Below are 10,984 nucleotides of genomic sequence, written 5' to 3' on the forward strand. Positions count from 1 at the left end.
CAAGCTACACTACTATATGTTCAGATGTGGACCTGTTTTTATTGATTTAGAAGGGGGATTCTCTGTGCCTCCTGGACTTCAATGTCTGTTTCCTTCCCCAGATAGGGACGTTCTCCACTATAATTTGTTCCAATATACCTTCTGCCGCCCCCCCCAATCTTTTGTCTTCTTCTGGGATCCCTATTATTCTAATATTGTTTTGCTTTATCACTTATCTCTCAAATTCTCCTCCGTGATCAAGTAGTTTTTTATCTCTCTTTTTCTCAGCTTCTCTCCATCGTTTGGTCTTCTATATCACTAATTCTCCCTTCTGTCTCATTTATCTTAGTAGTTAGGGCCTCCATCTTTTTTTTTTTAAGATTTTATTTATTTATTTATTTGTCAGAGAGAGAGCAAGCGAGAGCGAGCACAGGCAGACAGAGTGGAAGGCAGAGTCAGAGGAAGAAGCAGGCTCCCTGTGGAGCAAGGAGCCCGATGTGGAACTCGATCCCAGGATCATGACCTGAGCTGAAGGCAGCTGCTCAACCAACTGAGCCACCCAGGCGTCCCAGAGCCTCCATTTTTTATTGTATCTCATTAATAGCCTTTTTTATTTCAACTTGGTTAGATTTAATTCTTTCATTTTTTTCAGAAAGGGATTTTCTAGTGTCTTCTGTGCTCTTTTCAAGCATATCTTGTATCTTTATAATCTTTATTCTGAGCTCTCGTTCCGACATCTTACTCATGCCCATACTGATTAGGTCCTTGGCAGTCATTACTGCCTCTTGTTCTCTTTTTTGAGGTGAGTTTTTCCATCTTGTCATTCTTATAGAAAGTGATCACTTTTCTATTTGTAGAATTGCAGCAATTCTCTTAGATCTCTGGTTGAGTTCACAGGTGTTCAGAATGATTTGGTAGCTGTCTAGCTGAATTTGCGGGACCAGACAAAACAAGTACTCCTACTCCTCTGCCATCTTGGACTCCTCTCCCAACAATATAGTTTAATAGTTACTGTTTTAGGCATTTATCTAAATTAGTTAAAGGAAAATAATTACCATGCTTATATACTTTGTTTCTTTGTGCACAGAGTACATCTGGTGTCATGTCCTTTCAGCCTGAAGGATTTGTGTTGTTTTCTTATAAGGAAGGTCTGATAGCCACATATTCTCTCAGTCTTTGTTATCTGTGGAAGTCTTTATTTTTGCCTCCATTTTTGGCTTCTTCTTAAAAACTAGAGTTCTATTTTTTTGAAAATTAAGATTCGTATAAAATTTACTAGGTTAAAGTGTACTGTTGCACAGGTTTTAGTATATTCACAGTGTGAACATTACCACTAATTCCAGAACATTTCCATCAGTCTGAAAGGAAATCTTATCCTTTTCAGTAGTCACTCCCAATTTTCCCCTTTGTACATCCCGTGGAAACTACTGATCTGCTTTCTGTCTCTATTAGATTTGCCTGTTTTCAACATTTAATTTATTTCTTAAAATATGTGTCCTTTTGTGTCCGTCTCATTTCATTCAAGATAATGATTCAAGGTTCATTCATGAGGAGCATGTAACTGTATTTCATTCCTTTTTAGTTGAATAATATTCCATCATATGGCTATACCACTTTTGTTTATTCATCAATTGATGAACTTATAGTTATTTCTACTTTTTGGCTATTAAAAATAATACTTCATGAGTATTCATATACAAATCTTTGTGTCAACATACATTTTCACTTACATTGGGTATATACCTAGGAATGAATTTGTTAGTCATATAGTAATTCTGTGTTTATTTAAGGAATTACAAAATTATTTCCACAATGACTATACCGTTTAACATTCCCCCAAGTAATGTATGGGGATTTAAATTTCTCCACGTCTACCCCAATGTTTGTTCTTTTATATGTTTACTTATTATACTATCCTATATGATTTGAAATGGTACCTTGTAATTTTAATTTGCATTTTCCTAATCACTGTTGATGCCGAGCATCTTTTCATGTATATATTTACTATTTATATATCTTTTTTGGACAAATATTTATGCAAATCCTTTCCTCACTTTTTAATTGGGGTATCTTTTAATTATTAAGTTATAATAGTTTATTTTAGGAGTAAATGTCCTATCAGATGTATGAATTTAAAAATGTTCTTCTGTTGAATGTGTTTTCCTTCATTTTATTGATTCACAGAAGTTTTACATTTTCTAAGTTTTATATATTGTCTCTTACATTTAGGTCTTTGAACCATTTTTAGTTAATTTTTGTATGTGGTATGACATGGGAGTCCACATTCATTCTTTTTTATGTGATTATCCAGTTGCCTGGGAACCATTATTATTTTTTTTTTTTTAAAGGGTAGTTTTTGCTGGATATACAGTTCTTAGTGGACACTTTTTTTTTTTCCCTTTCAGCGTTTTTTTTAAAGATTTTACTTATTTATTTGACAGAGAGAGATCACAAGTAGATGGAGAGGCAGGCAGAGAGAGATGGGGGGGGGAAGCAGGCTCCCCGCTGAGCAGAGAGCCCGATGTGGGACTCGATCCCAGGACCCTGAGACCATGACCCGAGCCGAAGGCAGCAGCTTTAACCCACTGAGCCACCCAGGCGCCCTCCTTTCAGCATTTTGAATATGTCATCCCACTACCTTTTAGTGTCCTGTATTATTGTGGTTTTTTGTCCTTACCTTTCAACACCTCGGCTTTATGTCCATGATATCTTTGGATATTCATGAGATCTTCCTGGATGTGTAGATTATTATTACTACTACTACTATTGTTGTTGTTGTTGCTGTTACTGTTATTGTTATTTAGGAAGTTGTCAGGCATTATTTCTTCAAATATATGTTTCGCCCTTTTTCCTCTGTCTTCTCCTTCTGGGCATTCCTTTACACACATTTTTTTCTCCCATGATGGTAATAACGCTTTGAGGTGTTTTCATCCTGCTTTTTTTTTCTTTGTGTGGCTTCAGATTGGACAGTTTGTTTTGAACTGTCTTCAAGAGTCTTGGGTCTTTCTTCTGCAAGTTCAAATACGCTATTATGTCCTTCTGGTGAATTTTTCATTTAGTTATGCTTTTTGATTGGACAGTTTTCCATGTGGTTCTTTTTTTTTTATGTATGTAGTTTCTGTCTCTTTTTTAAATAATTTTTTTATTTTTTTATAAACATATAATGTATTATTAGCCCCGGGGTACAGGTCTGTGAATCACCAGGTTTACACACTTCACAGCACTCATCATAGCACATACCCTCCCCAATGTCCTTAATCCCACCACTCTCTCCCTACGCCCCTTCACCTGGCAACCCTCAGTTTGTTTTATGAGATTAAGAGTCTCTTATGGTTTGTCTCCCTCCAGATCCCATCTTGTTTCATTTATTTTTTTCCTACCCCCCCCCAACTCCCCACGTTGTATCTCCACTTCCTCATATCAGGGAGATCATATGATAATTGTCTTTCTCCGATTGACTTATTTTGCTAAGCATAATACCCTCTAGTTCCATCCACGTCGTCACAAATGGCAAGATTTCATTTCTTTTGATGGCCGCATAGTATTCCATTGTATATATATACCACATCTTCTTTATCCATTCATCTGTTCATAGACATCTAGGTTCTTTCCATAATTTGGCTACTGTGGACATGTAATTTCTGTCTCTTAATTGACAGTCTCTATTTGACTAGGCTTTGTTGCCATAATGCACTTTAGTTCTTTAAATATAGTTTACTTTACTTGTTTTAATGTATTTATGATAGCTACTTTACAGTCTTTGTGTACTAAGTTGAACATGTGGTCCCCCAAAGATAGTTTCTTTTTATTGCTTTTGTCTTTATAGCCCATACTTTACCTTTTCTTTGTATGTCTCATAATTTTCTTGAAATCTGTGCATTTTAGATAATAAATTGTAACCACTTGGGTTTCCTATACCCTTCCTTGATGGTGGTTATTGTGGTGATATTTTTGTTTAGTGATTTTCCTGGACTAATTCTGTAGAGTATGTCTTACCTGCTGTGTGTTGCTACTGATATCTGTATTCATTGGGGTTTTGTCTCACTTTGTTTTGTTTTTAGACAAAAAGTCTCTTTAAAAAAAACCAAAATAAAACTGGCCTTTTAGTTAGTTAGTATAGCTTGGTGGTCAGCCAATAATCATTTAGTTGATTATATTTAAGCCCCTTGTTCCAAAAGACTGCCATTCTTTGCCAGTAGAATTATGTGTGCTTTAGGGAATGTGTTCAAATTTTGTGATTTACACATCTGCCCTTTTACTTTCTATTGTAAAGATTCACCTTCAGCCAAAAATGAGTAGCTAAGACCCCAATATATAATTTATTCTGAACATCACTTTTTTTGTGGATTATAAGCTACACATGCCATATATTTCTTTGGAACTTATTTTAGTAGTATTACAAATTGACCAGGTTCAATAGTATAGTTTGTTAGCATAAATAAGTTCATATAATTTTAATAATTTTTAAGATTTCCTTGATAATTTTCAAGGAATTGGGTAAGGTTAGTTATATAGGGTGCTATCTTTGGTATATTAATCAACCTTTTAATAGGGATTTTATTTTCTCACTTTAATGACTAGTAAATCCAGTGAATATTCAGTCTCATTAATTACAAACTAAAAAACCAAAACCTTTCTTTCATAAAATATAAATAACCTTCAGATTATTTACTCCTTTAGGTCACTTATTTCTCTATTTCATCACTATAAATATTGGAATTTCACTGTTTAGGAAAAACATTCTTGATTTTTATTTACTTATTTTTTTTTAAAGCTTAGCTTTAAGTCATGGGCTGCAATATCACCAGTTAGGTTGGTGATACTTGATACTTCAGGATACTTCCTCCTGGAACTCCACTGGGGGGAAAAATTATACTTAGTCATTGCTATCCTGGAAATAGGGCAGATGTGAAATATCTAGGACCAGGAAGCACCTGACTTGAAAGATTTACTTGAATGGCATTCTGTGAGTGGTAGGAGTTCCTATTTCTTTATCTGGCAGTCAGAAGTCACCTAAGCCATCAGAAGACTCACCCTTCCCAGTTATCTTGTCCAAAAAAATAAAGTGAAGCAGTTTTCTTGATACAAGGTGACTTCACTCTAAATAAGGTATTGCAGTAGTATCATCCCCAGTCCCACGGTCAGGGGACATTACCTAGATTTAGTTACTCTTAAGAAATTTCATTTTACAGTTTGAGAATCAGTTACAGTTAATGCTTCTGATAATTATTTGTAAAACATCACTAATGATGCAGTCCTTTATTCACAGATTCATAAGTTCTCAATTCATGCCTCCCAAATATAACTAAAATCCCAAATTGCTGTATGTTTGAATTGTTCTCTGCCAGTAGTCTTAAAGATTCACTATGTTTTGTTTTAATGGGTCACATACAATTAAAATGTAAAAATTTTTTTCTGAAACTGGGTTATTGGGCAATAACATTTGGACAGCATTTCAGTAATTTAATATGCAGTAAAATATATTTTTTTAAGTAATGCAATTATGCTTTCTTAATACTCTTTTCCATTTACACAGAATACATTGTTCAGGGGTTTTTGTTTGGTTTTTACTTGTTTTTACAGTGATGAGAAAGAAGAACAGGATCAAAAAGAAAAATTGGTGTTGTCAGAAGACTGTGAACTCATTACAATAATTGACGTCATTCCTGGCAGATTAGAAATCACTACTCAACACGTTTACTTCTATGATTGCAGCATTGAAAAAGAAGATGGTGAGGAGTTCTGGGGGAATAGTTTCTGTTGTTCAGTAGTTAAGTATCCAGTTTATCAAGTATTAATGAGAAGAAAATAATAAGATAGGACTGGAATTGTGGTCTATCGTCTAAAAGGAGAAATACAAAATCAATATGGGATTCAGTTTATTATTCAACAGTGTATTAAAAGGAATGCTTTTTTATCAATGTTTTTAACGGTTTTGATGAAAGGGGATTGCTGTAAAGTTTTTGTAAAATGCAATCTTAATTTTATTTGTACATTTATTTCCATCAGTTTCTCACCTAGTCCTTTGAAAAGAAAAAGGATATTTAAATCTAAAATGCCAATATAAAGAGAAAAGGAAAAAATGTTTTTGAGATATAATAATCAGGATTATTCTCTGTTCTCATGAGAAGGAAGGGGAACAGCTATAGAATTTTTTTAAAGTTTTAAACCATTTACAGGCTCCTGGGTGGCTCAGACACTTAAGCATCCTACTGTTGATTTCACTTAGGTCATGATCTCAGGGTTTTGAGATTGAGCCCGAGCCGCTTTCGTGCTGGGTGTGGAGACTGCTTAGGATTCTCTCTCTCTCCCCCTTCTTTTGCAAGCCCCCACCCCCTGCATGCATGTTGCACGCTCGCTCGCTTGCTCTCTCTCTCTCTCTCAAAAAAGTAAATGTAAGAAGCCATTTAAACATCCACTAAATTTAACAAATGATTTCTGTGAAACGAATTTAATTCCTTTTCCTTAAGTGCTACTTTTGTCAGGAACTAGGAGATATTTTCTGCATAACATGAGGAACTTCATATGGTACCTTGGTCACAAGATTTCTTCTGTTTTTAGGAGTAGGCTTTGATTTCAAGTGGCCTCATTCTCAAATTCGAGAGATTCACCTGCGGCGTTATAATTTAAGGAGGTCAGCTCTTGAGATTTTTCATGTTGACCAATCCAACTACTTTCTCAATTTCAAAAAAGAGGTATGTAAGATGCTGCCTTTCTGGAAGTCCCAGAGTATTAGCTTGAAGTAATTTTCTGGTTGGTGAGCTATAATGAAACTCTGGACTCTACTCATCTGTGAAGTCAAAATACTAGAGGAAAAAACATGTGCCTTGGGAGCTAAGTAGTAAATTAATTTTGGGGGGATTTATGTTTGAGTATTTTTTAGGGTGCTTGTTTTCAGTTTTTAATCTATGAGTAAATAAATCAGTAAAATACTGGGTGTCAGCCAATAGGTGCCTCACGCAATATCCAGTTGTGAAATAATATGCAATATATATGATATGATAGGATTGTTGAAATTGGGTTCAGTTCAGTTAAATAATAATGAGACAGGTATTTCTTCTGGGAATAGAGTAAATTCTGGAATAGTGTAAGTAGTTAAGAGATTATCCTTAAAGCCTGATTATCTGGATCAAGATACTAGCTATTTATCTTCAGCATGTTACTTGGGATGCTTGCCCCCAACCTTCCTTCCCTCTGTTACTTGCTTTGGGTGACACTTGCATCAGTTTATGATAGGTCTCCTGTCTTGCCTAGCTCTCTCTTCATTTTCTGTCACAGGCATCTCTCCTAATAAAATCGTTGAATATTCAGTTCCATTTTCTTTATCTGCTTCGGAGATTATCTGAATTAGCACAGTCAGTAACTAAGTTTCTGTTCATTTGTGGGATCCAGGTTTACTTACAGATGATTTTGTTCAGAGGTTTAAAGGGCATTTCTGTGTATTTACAAAAGGATACTTTTTTTACTATTAAAAATAAAATTTCCCAGTAGGAATATACAAAGCTTGTGTTTTTTAGGAAGCTATGTCATATAATTAAACCAACCATGCTCCTGTTGAATACTGTACATTTATTTGTATAACTTTATTTATAGTTTTTAAAGCACATTTATATATGGTTCTAACCTTTATAGCAACCTTCAGATTCACTGTGGCAAGTTCTGTTACTCCTTTTTTAATAGGTGAGGAAACTGAAGTTCAAAGACGAATTTATGACTTTATTTGTATAGCCTTGAGGAATTCAGAAAACTGTAAGGGTAGAGATTAATTATGTTTAATGTATAAATGAGACTCAGTAAAGTAATTGATTTGCGAGTATGATTAGTAAATGACAGGACTGAGTTGGAATTGGACTCCAGCTTGTTTTCTGATTCAGTATCTGCTGATCATTCCATTATATCCTGTAACTTCTTCAAAAAAATATATAACTTGACTTCATCAAACCTAGTAGAGTAGTTAAAGCCATAATCCTCTATTAAAGAAAAATGTCCAGAAGAGGCAGATTTGTAGAGGCACGAAGTAGATTAGTGGTTATCAGGGAATGAGATGGGGTAAGAATTGGGGGGTTGATGACTAGTCAGTATGAAGTTTCTTTCAAGGATGACGAAAATGTTCCAGAGTTAGATAGTGTTTATGGTTGCACAGCTCTTTGAATATATTTTTTTTTAAAAAGCCCACTGAATTATCTACTCCAAAAGAGTAAATTTTGTGGTATGTGAAATGTATTTCAATAAAGCAGTTACAAAAGTCGCAATCCCAATTTGTCTTGATCAATTTTTAAACTGTAAATACTATTTTTTATAGGTTAGAAACAAAGTATATAGTAGACTGTTGTCACTTCATTCTCCAGTTAGTTCTGGTACGAGATCACCACAGGAATTATTCAAAGCATCTGGGTTGACACAGGTAGGAAATTTCAACACTGTTGTAATGTTCATATTATATTTCAGGCTTGTGCCTAAAACTTGCTCTTCTGATTATTTTATTTTGGTTATTACAACCATTCTTCCATTCAAATTGATCTTTTGAATTATCTTTGAATCTTTCTGTTTCACTAACACTGTGTCCTGTCTTTCAGCTCCCATACCATTTGGCTCATGGGGTATATCTTACAAATTCTTCTATTTTAATAATTTTACTTTTTAAAATATAACAGGTGGCCTTGCTGGGTTTTTCTTTTTCTCTTCTTTAATATTTTGTTTATTTATTTGACACAGAGAGACAATACAAGCTTGAGAGCTTGAGAGGCAATACAAGCAGGGGGTGTGGGAGAGAGAGAAGCCGGCTTCCCACTGATCAGGGAGCCTGTTACAGGCCTCAATCCCAGGACCCTGGGGTCATGACCTGAGTCAAAGGCAGACACTTAACCACCGGGCCACCCAGGCACCCCTTGTTGGGTTTTTCTAATAATAAAATTTATCTATGCATGAGGTAAAATGTGGGAAAATACAAAAGACGCCATGGGGGAAAAAGGAAAAAAAAAAACATCAGTTCATTTATTAGCCAGATCTGATTAATGCTCTTGTATATTTTGTTCTCACCTATATCCCAGTATATCTTGAATTTCTACTACCAGCATCCAAGGAAAGGCCGTTGTTTTTTTGTTTTCCAGAACTGTCAATAGTCTGCTGATTTAGGTCTCTAAATTAGGTCTCCCTCTTCGATATGCTTTAATCATAATCTGAAGTGTTGCTCTTGTTCAAAAACCATCAGCAATTCATTCGTATTGCTTATGGAATAAGCTTCATTTAATGGGGTATTTGCTATTTTTTTGTGGAGTAAACTTTATTAAAGTACTTCTAAAGTTAGCACTCAAGTGTAATTATAATTGGGCTTTCTATTAAATCTATATATATAGATTCATTTCTCACCATTCCCTTAAATGTATTATTTGCTTAAGGCAAACAGTAAACTTAAAAGTGAATGTAATCTGTCAGCAAAATTCTCGAGCATACCCATACTGTGTAGAGTAATTAATAGGCTAGTGATTAAAAGAAAATGGTGATTATGTTTTTCTTTAGGAAATTATCTACTGTAGCAAAATCTCAAGGCAGTTCTCTGGGAATAGTTAGATAATATTTATTTAAAATTTACAGATCATTTTAGTACATTAGGATGCTTTTCTTTAATATGTGGACTTCTGAAAATTATCAGTTTATAACAAAATTTTCCATGTTGGACAGTCCTAAAATTGACATTTTTGAGATATTTAAATAACTTAATTGGAAAAAAGAACTCTTATGCATTTTTTGACTATAATAAAAATTTATGTTTGATTTTCTCTTCCTTTTCTAAAGACCAGTTTTTAAAGGAAAGAAATTTAGGAAAAGTTGATTGATTTAAGCCTTTTTTGAAGTCCCATTCCTTTTATTAGTAAGATGATGAAGATAATGGGAACAAAAGATTATGTTAGTAGTATCTGTAATAGTTACTAACTTCTAAAAATTTAAGTGAGTTCTGATTTTGCTTTTTGTACTATCTAGAAATGGGTGAACAGAGAGATATCAAATTTTGACTACCTCATTCAAATAAATACAATGGCAGGACGAACCTATAATGACCTTGCGCAGTATCCTGTGGTAAGTTTTATAGAAATCTCATAAATATGGGGTTACCTTTCAGTTTTATAATACACGAAAAATGTATGTGTATGATGATTATTTGTCATCTTTAAAAAAGAAACAAAAACGGTTTCTGCCTTTTGTATATTTTCTACCTGCTATCTTCAAAACGTATATAAACATGTAGAGTATTTAAATAATAAAAGCTTTTTTTTCACTTCATTGAAAATATTCCAGTGGAATTATAGGAAATAATGCTTCTGGTTATGGAACTGAAAATGAATAAACATTTGAAACAGGGAAAAATATTTTTAAAGACTAACCGTTTTTGTCTTTAGATAAGCATTTGATATTACAACGTCTCTGGAAAGGAATGTCTAAATTGTAAATTATGGCTCTTTTTTAGTTTCCCTGGATTTTACAAGATTATACTTCAGAAGAATTGGACCTCAATAACCCATCTGTATTTCGAGATCTTTCCAAACCAATTGGGGTAGTTAATGACAGAAATGCCAAAGCCATGCGAGAAAAGTAAGTGCATTTTATCCTTTTTGAAAGATACCCATCACTTTTGATGGTATTTTCAATTTGCATTGATTTCTAATATGGCCAACCAAGTGTTACTTTTCTTAAATGCACAACTATTTTTGGTAATCAGTCTGATAATCCCTTCACTGTATCTTCTTGAAAATATATGATTATCCCTCAAGTATCTTACCTATATTCAGTTAATTTCACTTCTGTGACAATTTAAATTGATTTTGTTTAGAGTTCTTTTCACCTTTTATGTGCTGAAGGGTAATTTTTCTTCCCAGATATTTTAGCGTTATTAACCTCCTACTCAACATGAAAAAATACCTTTAATTTAATACAGTACTTTGGTAGATATAAAATTAATACTAACCTATGATTCACAAATAATGTGAATAAAGTATACCAAAATGTG

General features: G+C 33.9%; 1 protein-coding gene across 8 annotated transcripts in view; it reads left to right on the forward strand.

Moving 5' to 3' along the window:
- The window catches only part of NBEAL1 (neurobeachin like 1), a 193,018-nt gene that overhangs the window by 132,823 nt on the left and 49,211 nt on the right, over positions 1-10,984 (forward strand). For all 8 annotated transcript variants that reach the window (XM_032354479.1, XM_032354480.1, XM_032354481.1 and 5 more), the window contains 5 exons: positions 5,563-5,711; positions 6,541-6,674; positions 8,282-8,383; positions 9,961-10,056; positions 10,445-10,569. In XM_032354479.1, coding sequence (XP_032210370.1) covers positions 5,563-5,711; positions 6,541-6,674; positions 8,282-8,383; positions 9,961-10,056; positions 10,445-10,569 — 606 coding nt within the window. The remainder of the gene's footprint in view (positions 1-5,562; positions 5,712-6,540; positions 6,675-8,281; positions 8,384-9,960; positions 10,057-10,444; positions 10,570-10,984) is intronic.

Source organism: Mustela erminea, chromosome 8 (genome assembly GCF_009829155.1).
Source record: "Mustela erminea isolate mMusErm1 chromosome 8, mMusErm1.Pri, whole genome shotgun sequence".
NCBI lineage: Eukaryota > Metazoa > Chordata > Mammalia > Carnivora > Mustelidae > Mustela > Mustela erminea.